The sequence below is a fragment of the Aptenodytes forsteri genome, unplaced genomic scaffold (assembly GCF_000699145.1).
Source record: "Aptenodytes forsteri isolate BGI_AS27 unplaced genomic scaffold, ASM69914v1 Scaffold284, whole genome shotgun sequence".
Classification (NCBI taxonomy): Eukaryota; Metazoa; Chordata; class Aves; order Sphenisciformes; family Spheniscidae; genus Aptenodytes; species Aptenodytes forsteri.
Genome location: NW_008794445.1, coordinates 5,295,800 through 5,306,609, shown reverse-complemented (window position 1 = coordinate 5,306,609; position 10,810 = coordinate 5,295,800). Strand labels below are relative to the sequence as shown.

The 10,810-nt window shown below is 47.2% G+C and overlaps 1 protein-coding gene across 1 annotated transcript; it reads left to right on the top strand.

Moving 5' to 3' along the window:
* Window positions 1-2,944: 2,944 nt before the first annotated feature.
* APOLD1 (apolipoprotein L domain containing 1) lies at window positions 2,945-7,829 on the top strand. The gene is made up of 2 exons (XM_009290051.2): window positions 2,945-3,031; window positions 5,210-7,829. Exon 2 carries the CDS (start codon window positions 5,215-5,217, stop codon window positions 5,953-5,955), a length of 741 nt encoding a protein of 246 aa, XP_009288326.1. The 5' UTR covers window positions 2,945-3,031; window positions 5,210-5,214; the 3' UTR covers window positions 5,956-7,829.
* The last annotated feature ends 2,981 nt before the right edge of the window (window positions 7,830-10,810 follow it).

Genomic DNA, 10,810 nt, shown 5'->3' with positions numbered 1-10,810 from the left:
TGAAACTCCAGCTTCAAATGTTATACATTTACATTCAAATGTTACATTGCAGTAGCTCCAAACAGCTTCAGAATAAACACTTCTGCTATATGTCCCTTCTGCTGGAGAGAACAAGAGCAGAAAGACCAGTCCTTTCTGCCAAAATCCACTGGAAGGAAGAGAGCTGAGGCAATAAAACATCCTTCCTTCCCCTTGCTGGTCATCTGCTCCCACAAAATGCCTTCAGGGCAGATTTTGCATGGGTCTGGCTTCTGCCCATTTCAGGAGGATGTGGCTAGATGGGAAAGGGTGGAGCAGAGGGACCGTTTTTGGCCAGGGTAGTTGTGAAACACCTGCTGTGCCCCTTCCACCCTCAAGCCCAAGCACTTCACAGGCCAAGAATGAAGAGACTACAGCAGCAGAGGTGTTGGGTGAAAACGTACAGCAGGCAGGATGGTGAGGCCTCCGCTAGCTTGCAGGACTGCCCAGTGAAGGTCAGACCTATCCCACATGTCTTGAGATCCCTGCCAGCTAAGATTCACTCCAAGCAGGCCCCTGGGACCTACTTGGTGGCTCGGCAGATGTGATCACATCTGGGGAGATGCGCTAATGGCACTGAAAACCTTTTAGTCCCTGGAAGGCTCTCAGAGAAGACGCTCCTCTCCCATCCTGCTCCCTTTACCACCTGCTCACCTTTGCTGGAGGAGGTCTCTGTAATTATCGGTGGGAGAGAAGAATAGCACTCTTACCAAAGGGATGCTTGTGAGAGTGTCAGCAGTGACAAAAACAGATCACAGCATACTGCTGTAGGGCAACTCCCTAGGAAATAATGTTTCTTATTCTAATACACATTTCATTTTTAAAATCAGGTTGACATCTGTAACTCCTCATGGGAAGTCCTTACTTTCTGGGTATGAACCTCAATATGGGAGTGGATTATGGGGAAACATTCTCTTTAGACGGAGAAGGAGCCCAGGGATGATCCCTGTGAGAAACCATCCTAGGCTGAGACCAACATCTCGTCTTGTGTGAAGTGCAGGTCTTTCAGTGTGCAGGAAACCCTGTGAGGGAATAATATAAAAAAAATGAATTGTCTCTTCTACAACCTAATCATGTCCTCGCCCACGCACTGAGCATCGTAGGGGTTTCTGACAACATTTTGCAGCTGAGTACATTGAAAGAGCAGCACTGGGAAAGGAAGAAGAGCAACCAAAACTGTGTCATCTTCTCAGGCTCATTCTAGACCTTTTTTTTTCTTTTCTTCGTTATTTCATTTTTACCAAAACTCACTGTCCTAACAAGGACATCTCTGCTGGCGTAAGTCCTAATGCAGATGCAGTTACTAAAAAAAGCTTGTTCTGTTTGGGAATGTGCGAAAGAACTCTTGTGGCTATCAACTGCAAACCTTCGCCAAGGCAGATGGGCTCCAATTCAAGCATATGTTTGCTAAAACGAAGGGAAGGGCTAAAGCACAGTTTCCTTCAGTGTCAAAACTCACCTTCCTGTTAACATGCAATATGTACAAAGTGTAACAGACCAAGATTGCTTATTTACGCATCTTCAGAACAATGTTTTCTCTTTTCAGGTCTGTGACAGGTTGAAGTAGCTCTTCAGTGCTATTTATTTATTCGTTCATGTCCCATCTCATGCAGGTCCACCCCTGACAAAACACTTGACATACTGTTTCACAGTCATTTTAAGATGATCTAAAACCAAGCTGCCATTGAAATGAATAATCCCAGCCTTCTCCTCTCCCTACCTGCTGCCTCTCAGTCCTTGTCCCTTCCTAAGGTCAGCTCCAGCAATTGCGCAGCTATGCATCTCACACATTCAACATTAAAGCCTCGCCACTCAGTGACAGCTAGGTAGCTTTCAGATTAGCCAGGCCAGGGGGACACTAGGGCACAGCAGAGGTTCCCTGTCAACAAACAGCCCTGAAGAGTAAGAATCCACCAGGCAAGAAAGTAGATGCCCCATCTTCAAGCACAACTGCTCAGAACAGTTGTCCCTGGCACCACAGGCCCTGTGTCAATAGTGACACATGCGACTTTGGTCTGAGGTGGGCTGCACCACTTAGTGCAACCAAAAAATCATTTTTACCTGAATCCATCCAAAGAATCTGTCTTTGATTAAAGCTGGCCCTGGCTCAGTGTGAAAGGCAGCACCAGGAGTGTCACTTAGGCTGTTCCTCCCCAACACCTTCATCACTTCCTCCCTCTGGCCACATCTGTATGTGGGCACAACTGCCAGGCAAGGCAAAAGAGGGGATCCCAATGACCCTTTCTTTCTGATCATTGATTGCTGGGCAGGCACCTTAGGAAAACAACATGGTTGTTTCTCAACCATCATGGTGTCCATGGTTAGGAAACAGAGCAAAACCACAGGGAGATCACTCCTTTTGCAAAATGCTGCATGGTTTTATCTACTCAGAAGGAGAAGGGATGGGAATTCAGAGCAATCATCTTGCTGTGGAGCTGCTTCCCTTTTATGGAGTAGAGCACCGCTCCAGCTCTCACACAGCACTGCTGTGCTCCAGCCAGTCACACACACGATTGTCCCAAACAGCTGGGATTTTAAAAGTACACTAGCTTTGAATGAAGTAGCTGGCTGGCTGATACTCCAATGGGTCTAGATGTGTGGTGGGGGGAAACTTCAGTCATCAAGCAATTAGCAGCTCCAGCACAGAGTAAAGTCAGTTACTATTTCAGGGAAAGGAAAGGCAACTGTTCCCTGGGGGGAATGACTGCACTAGCTCAGCACCAGGAATAGGCTGAGATTTTTTTTAATTTTTTTTCCCCCTACACTTCAGGAAAAGCGAACACACAATGTTCATTCGCAGGGATCGTTTCCTGAACATGATGTGTGCTCGCTGTCCCACAGGTCACTTTCCAGTGTGTCACATCCTTCTGCACAAGGGAGAGCAGGAAATGGCAAACTCCCAGTATGAGGCAAAGCATTCCCATTGCAGCAATTGGTCCACAGGAGCTATAAATTGGTCTCCTCCAGAAACAGATCAAAATTTGTCTTTGCGGAGGTCGGCTGGAAACTAAAGGTAAGTTTAAACCAGTATTTTTTGGGGTCTCTCCGAGTACTGTATTAGGAAAGTATTTGCAGGTTTTGGACTAATGTATACCTTTATTGTTGGGGAGATTTTTCTGTAAGAGCAGGAGTTGGTTTTGTTTTCCTTTATGCTGGCATAAATCAGTGTATTCAAAAGACATGCATCACTGTATGGCTTATGCTATATATTGAATGACTGTTCTACTAACTGCAGTGAGATGGCTGCTGTTATTACCTGAGATTGTTCTCAGCAAGAAAATCTGCAGAACAAATTGTTAAAAGGCTACAGGAATCGATATATTTAATGATCATCATATTGATCTGTTATTAAGTTATTGATGACATGCTCAATGTTCATTTCAATGCCGGTATCCATTTAGCCTAGTGTTAGTCCTTGTGCTTTTAGCTTCATCTCTGACTACAGTGTAAAAAATAAAAGGACACTGCCTCCAGCTAAGAAAAGCACAATGTACTAAGTGGCTCAAGTGGTCCAATGATACCAAGGGAGACTGGCGTCATTGTTCTGAAGGGCATAGGGGGAGGTCCTAAAGGGTTCTGTGTCAGATGGATTAGGACAAGTAGAAGGGGAAAAAATTGCAGTGAGAATTATTTACTTACACACTTCAGGATGGAAAGGCTTTTTATAGTAGGAGGTTTCCTCCTTCTGAAACACAAGAATTCTGCAGAATGAAAGCCCCAAGGATCCTAACTATATAGCGTGCCCATGTGAGGGACCAGACACCTCCAGTTCACACAGTACAGAAGACTTAGAAGAGAAAAGGTGGCTGCAGCAATGAATAGTTTTGTTTAGTTCGCTCTGGGACAGGGTCTTTCTGCTACAGAGACTTCTTTTGGCTATGAGGGCATTATGGACTGCAAACAGCTTCTTAGCTCTATGGCTAGGCCTTGCTAGGTGCAGAGGCAGTGCAGCCTTGTGCACGGTGCAGTGTTGCGGAGCACAAAAGCTCTGCTCCCACCAGACAACTTGTGATGCTACATCACTCCTGTTGCCTCCCTTGCCTCAGTTGCCCTAGATGTAAGCAGGGTTAAGGATGCTGGTTTCCTTTGTAAAGCACTTTGCAGCCCTAGAGCAACCTGCAAATGCTTATCGGAACATTTCTTTCTACCCTTGTGACAAAGAACAGAGAGCAACAAGAGATCACCTAGCACCGAAACCCTGAAGATTCACCCTCTAGAAGGGAAGACACTCTCCTGCTATCTTGCCAGGGAAGGTTGCCACAGCCAGCAGCTTTCAAGCCTTTTCTATTCACAGGCCTCTATATTTCCCGTTTCCCCATCCCCAAGGGAGTGCGCACTGAAAGTGGGCTCGCTTTTCTGATGTGTCCTTCATGAACCTTTCAAACAAGGTCCATAGGCCTCCCTGCCACTGTCACTGGGGATCCACCACGACAGGTTGGACTAAGCACCACAGAACAATGGTTCCCATCTTTGTCCAGACCCTGACGCCAAGTTACAATAGGAAAAAAATGCTGCAGGACCTTGAGTTGCTTAGGCATACAGAAAGGAAGGATGTTCACAATACCCGTCTGAGACATCAATGAGCTTCTCACCTCATAGATGGAAAAACCAGACCTTGACTCCCCTCAGCAGCTTCCCTCTGTCCTCCTTTAATGGGAAATGACCCCTAAATAGCAACCTGGGATGGGTGGCTTTCACCTCCTCAGAGCCTTGCCTTTCTTGTGAAAGATGCCCTTGAATATTGCAGATCCTCTGAATCCCATAGTGGGGACAACAAATTCATTCTGACAGCATTACTACTCTGGGCACTAAATCACTTAATCTCAAGGGAATTTCTGTCCCCAGGGTTGGAAGAGACGTTTTGTGTCTTCACAGAGATAATAACAACTGCACCTCTCACCCCAGCCCTTAAGATATTTTAGTCTTCCCAGGGAACAAGAAAAACATTTAAAAGTTCCTCTGTCTGAAAGTTACAGTGGAATATGGTAATTAAATGTACATGTGTGTACGTGCATGTGTGTGTGTGTGGGTGAGTGTGTACGTGTGTGCAGACAGCAAACCTTTCATGTCGCTGGGTGAAGCAAAAAAAAAATTGGCTGGATGCCACCCCTGAAATGGTGGTCCAGGCTGAGCATGTCTCATGGGTTTTTTTAACATAAATCCCAACCCAGGTTTTTCTGTTTCTGGACAGAGGCCATGGAGAGAAACGGTGCTGCCTTTCCCCAAACACTAGACCCCACGCACCACTTCCACATAGCGCTGCTGGATCAGAGACGGAGGCTGCGTGGCCAAATTGCTCACCTTCACAAGGCGGCTCGTAAACTCAACAAGCTCCGCAAAAGGTCCCTGATTGCCAACGTCAGTGGGAGCACCCTGACTGCTGCGGGAGCAGTCACAGCCATCGTGGGGCTGTCCCTGAGCCCGGCGACACTGGGAGCCTCTCTCCTGGCGTCGGCTGTGGGTCTGGGCCTGGCCACTGCCGGGGGGGCCGTCAGCATCACCTCCGATCTCTCCTTAGTGCTCTGCAATTCCCGGGAGGTGAGGAAGGTGCAGGAAATCGCAATGACTTGTCGGAAACAGATGAGGGAAATCCTTGGCTGCCTGGAGTTCCTCCGCCGGGGGCAGGGCCCCGGGGACCCCACACTGCGCCAGTCGGAGAAGAGGGCCTCCATCTCGCTGTACAACTCCATCTGCTTCATGGTCTTCTGCGGCTCCCACAGTTTCCTTGTGCCAGAGTACACAAAGGAGGTCACAAAGGTGAGCCAGGCCGTGCTGAAAGCCAAAATCCAGAAGTTGGCTGCCAACCTTGAGACCTGCACCAGGGCGATGGATGAAGTCTGTGAACTTCTTGAGTCCAGGACAGAGCTTTCCCCACGCATAAGGAGACTCAGCTTGGGTGCTAAAACCACTGCTGAGAGCCTAAGACCATCCAGCTGAAACAGTGTTTGCTCCATAATTAAAACCAGGCTTGGAGACATTACATTATTAATTGCCACCATTAGCACTGCTACCTGTTGCTATTTTAATATTGGTCATGCTCATCCACACAGGCGTGCACATCTCTCCTGTGCCTTATTTATATCTGAACACAAACTCCTTCATAATAGGAAGCTAAAGCTTACACACACACACCCCCTGCCACCTCACAGCAGCCACGTGATTCAGGCTGGAGGTTATGATGGACACGTGGACTATCGGGTACACAGCAGCAGATCCCAGAGCCTGCAGGCAGGGGTAGGTGGCCGTTCCTCAGACCCACGTTTCCCCAGCCATCTCCCTGGCTCTGCTTCCCCAAGGCAGCAAAAAGAAGCAGGTCAGGAGGCTGATGAAATTCCTGCAGTCGTGGTGCTGACTGACCCTGGATTGCAAATAACTTATGAATCAATGAGTGGTAAAAGGGCTGGTGTACCCTCAAAAAGCCAGCAGCTGCCAATTTCCGGTAGAGTACAGTCCTGTTACCAAGGTACATCTGGAAAGGCTGTTGAAGGAAGCAGTTCCAGATATGACAGACTGTATGGATGGCTCATCATCCCAGGGTGAAATAGGGGGGCCAGAAATTGTTATCCCTTTTGAAGAAACCTCTCTAGGCTGAGAACTGTGATGTTTGTGTTCTATTTATTGACATAGGATTATTTCAAGGTTTTGATATTGTATTTAAGGTTTGTTGGGTTTTTTTTTAAAGGAGGCCTCTGCTCCAAAGGAAAGCAGCTGTTCTTAGAGGCAAAGCAAGTCTGTGGCATGTAAGAGCAAGTCACCTGTTCTTTGGCTGTGAGGGAGGGCAAGTCCCTGAAGGAAAAGGAAAGCATGGCTTGAATGCTGGTAGTTATAAAATAGGTGAAACACGGTCAACCAGTGACAGATCTTAGGAACCAAAACAGGGAGAAGGACAGGTCAGTGACCCTGGGACCAGAGCCTGCCTCAGGGGACTGGTGGAAGAAAGCAGTTGTAACTCTTGCAGCGCGGAGGGAAGCGTAGGTTGGTGTTACTGGTTTGAGCTGGAGCCCAGCTGTGATGGGAGCACATCTGAGAGGTGGAGGTGCCGCTCTTTGTGCAGCCAAGCAGCCTGTGAGACCCACAGTGGTTTGTCTGTGAGGGTGGAGGCAGCACTCATGGAGAGCTACACGTACTCCTAGTAATGCTTCCTGGGGTAAGCTTAATGTTAGCAATATATATACTGGTACTAATATTCAAGAGGGGTGCAGAGGAGTAGGATGATTCAATGGCAGAGCACTTACAAAGCAGGAGGAAGGACTGGGACACTGTTTCAAGTGACTGTTCTGCTAAATATGTCCTTTGTGATTTTTGATCCCTCAGTGCCTCAGTTCTCTGTCTAAAAATGAGGATAGTAGCACTTCCCTACCTCACAAGGATGTTTCTGAGGCAAATATTGCAAAGTGCTCAAGTACTGTGATGATGGGGATCATGTCAGTACCTTGAAGAGGTACAAGGAAGAGACCCCGGAAACTAGCTTGAGACAACTAGAGGAGTTAATGCAGGGATAATTTCACCTCCACAAGTAGGCCCCAGTGGATAAGGGAAACTTCCCTGCAGATGCATGAATCAAAATGATCAGAAAACCCACTCTAATTCTGTAATACTGAGCAAACTCTTAGGAAGGGCAACACTACATCTCACAAACCTTGAATCCTTGTCCTTTTTGTGTCTTCCTCTCATGACATCAACATTTGTTTCTTATAAAGAAGAACAAAAGCTTTGGTCCCTCAGAGTGTGACTCAGATGCCTGTAATGCCCATGCTTGTTTGCCAGAAATGAACAAGTACACTGCTGGTTCAATTAAATGAATATGAAGCACTTTTGTGTCAGTTTCTCTCTGCACACCTTTATATGACCACATTCCTGCCGCCGGCTCACCCTGCTCGATTCCATGCTCCAGGCACTGGAGCCAGGGAATCGATAGGAGCGGCTGGACGTGTTCAAAAGGGGAGAATGAAAAGTGAGGTCATCAGCCCCATGCGACACAGCTGGCATTTGTGTATGAGTGTATGCATTTATGCCTGTGTGAGTGCATACCCTGGTGTGCAAATTAGCCCATGTACACTGTGGATGCTGATCTCTGACATGCAAACACTGAGATGCATGTGTGAGGACGTAAGTGTGTTTTTGGAGTGTGAACTCCATAGTGAACACGCTATGCAAAGGCAGGCACGACACCAAATTTTTCTTAGTAATCCAGCATATCACCAGCTAACCCTACCAGATCAGTTATGACTTCACCATACTTCTGAGACGGCTGGTTTTATCATCACAGAGAAAATTATATAACTTATATAGTTCTCCTACCTCCTCCTCAGTTTTCTAGTAGTGCAGCTTTGTCCACATGTCCATACACAGGGAACAACATAGGAAAAACAACAGCTCTGAATGGACTAATCTGACTGGCGGGAGGATCTGAATTTTATAGCTTAGAGCTTCACGAGGGCTGGTTTGTTCTGCTCAGCACAGCCCTGCACTGCAATCACAGCCACTGTTTCAGGAGCTGGGACAAATCGGAAACGTTTGCTTCCATTCTCAGCCACAGAGGCAAAAAAAATCGTGCTTCTGTTCTGTTTTTCCCTAGATCAACTCTTCACTCAAGTTCAGGATTTGGGTTGTTGCACAGTGCTGCTGTGCAAGTGTGACTGAGCCCAAGGTACCACGCTCTCCTGGCCAGATCTCAGCCACTTCCCTCTCCGGGTTTGTTTGCTAGGAATGCAAAAGGAGGCTCAGGCAGTGAGTGGGGCCCACAGGCTGGAAGATCTGTAATCCTACACAAGACAGAGGAGCTGTATGACTTTGCTCCAAAACCCATCCAGTGCTCTTGGACATCTTCTAAACCAGGTGGTCCTGTGAATCTAAGTCTGCGCCCTCACTCCTCAGCTACGCTTGATCTAGCAGCTAGCAGGCAGGGCAGGAGGTGGTTGGATTCTCCTCACGCAGCTCTGGGCATGCCTTCCTGTCTCCTCCCATGCAGTCAGCACTGGATCTTATGTGATACCCTGGGGAGCCAGCTTTGGGAGCTGTGTTGGTAGCAATCTACCATATTTGGGGGCAAGATTCATTTCCTACTCCTTTTGCTCCCTGGAACAGCTCACTGCTGGGTCAGATGAGCACCAGAGCTGGTACCAAGAAGGCACGTGAAGCAAGCGACCTGGGCTGGGACAGGGGCGCACCTACTCCAGTATTGGCTTAGTTCCAATATTGTGACTCCCTGAGAGTCACAAGCAACATTTGGGGGAAGTGACTTTGGTAAGCAGCTTTTTTACTAGTAGTTATGTTATTTACCCTTCAAATGAGTAGATGTGTTGGTTGAACCCTTCCTTTGGTAGCTGGGGTGGCAGCGGGGGGAAGGGTACGTGTGTCATGTCATGATTAGCCAGGGCTGGCAGTTATGAAGCCTGGCCTCCTGATGCCATTTTCACTCGCCTTTTATTGAAAGTGCTGCAGGGAGGAATGAGTCAATGGTGAACCAGGAATGCAAACATAATTTTAACACAAAGTCCCATAGTATGTTTTGAAAGCAAAATAAAAGGTGTCTGTGACAAAGGAGTCTGAGTATAGTCAGGGAGTCAGGATATCCCAATAGCCCCTCTCTGGGCATCCCAGTGAGTAGACAGGACCATTTACCATTAACTGTGACCTACTATACACACTGTCCATCTTGTCTTGTTATGTATCCCTTGTGAAACAGTTGGCATTATACCTGCACTAAAATTCATCTGCTGTGGATGCTCCCACCCTGAACCCCTTAAGGAAGACTGAGCTTGTAACATGCAGTAGGGCTAGCAACATATTTGGTCAAAAGCCAAGTCTAAAAGCCCTGGAGTGAAAATTTCTAAATCCAGTATAATCTGCAGTGTCCTATGCTGAAAAGCACAAAAAGGGAATCACCATTTAGAAGTGAGTGCTTCCCAGCAGCAGTTTAGGACGGGAGGGAACTTTTATTCAAATACATCTATTGACAAAAGGGATTTAGCCAAACTGGAATTTCACCAGAATAGAATTGATCCACCCTGCTCCCCACCAAAACAGCACCTACTGTATTATATGGGCAATGAGTTCAACAAAGAATCACAAGCAGTGACTTCCCGTCACATGCCTGACTCTATTTCCTGAGGCATCCCAGTGACCCTTATACGGGTTCATGTCTAAGTACCGGCCAGGCTTAACCTTCAGCACTAACGATATATAGCGAGCTCATGGCTCAGACTGCTGTGATTTTTGAAACATATGATCAGAACTAGCATCTACATTGGATGTTTCTTGGTTTTTTGTTTCAGGTTTTTTTATTTATTTTAAAATCATTGCTCCTGAGCACAGCGGGATGCAGCAGTTTCATTTCCACTGCTGCCCAGTGAATTGTTTCAGGTTTCCTCTGCTTTCCCTGTCACGCAGAGAGTTTGTTCGGATTTCCTCTCACTTTCCTCATTGTTCTGGGAGCAGAGGAAATGGCACGCTTGGAATCCAGTGACAGATGCTCAGGTACGTCAGCATTTCCACTGTGAGCACACCCAGCCGGGCTTCCCAACCAGCAAGAGAGAGGGAGGTGTGCTCAAAAACGCAGTCACGAGTTCCGTTTTGCAGTTGACTCTGCTGTCCTTTCGAAGACTGAGCTCTTTGATACATTAGCATCCTTTTCCTTAAAACAAAGCATGTTCACCTAGCTGAAAGGTTGCCCTGCTGCAATCAGCATTGGGACTACAGATCAGAGAAGCCACACCCAGACCAGATGGAAACCAATGAGCTCAGGAACTACCATCATGACATGATATTTTGATGCTGCTGTCCGTTGAAG

Coding starts and splice junctions, on each gene's coding strand:
- APOLD1 (XM_009290051.2), top strand. CDS start 5,215: ATGGAGAGAAACGGTGCTGCCTTTCCCCAAACACTAGACCCCACGCAC.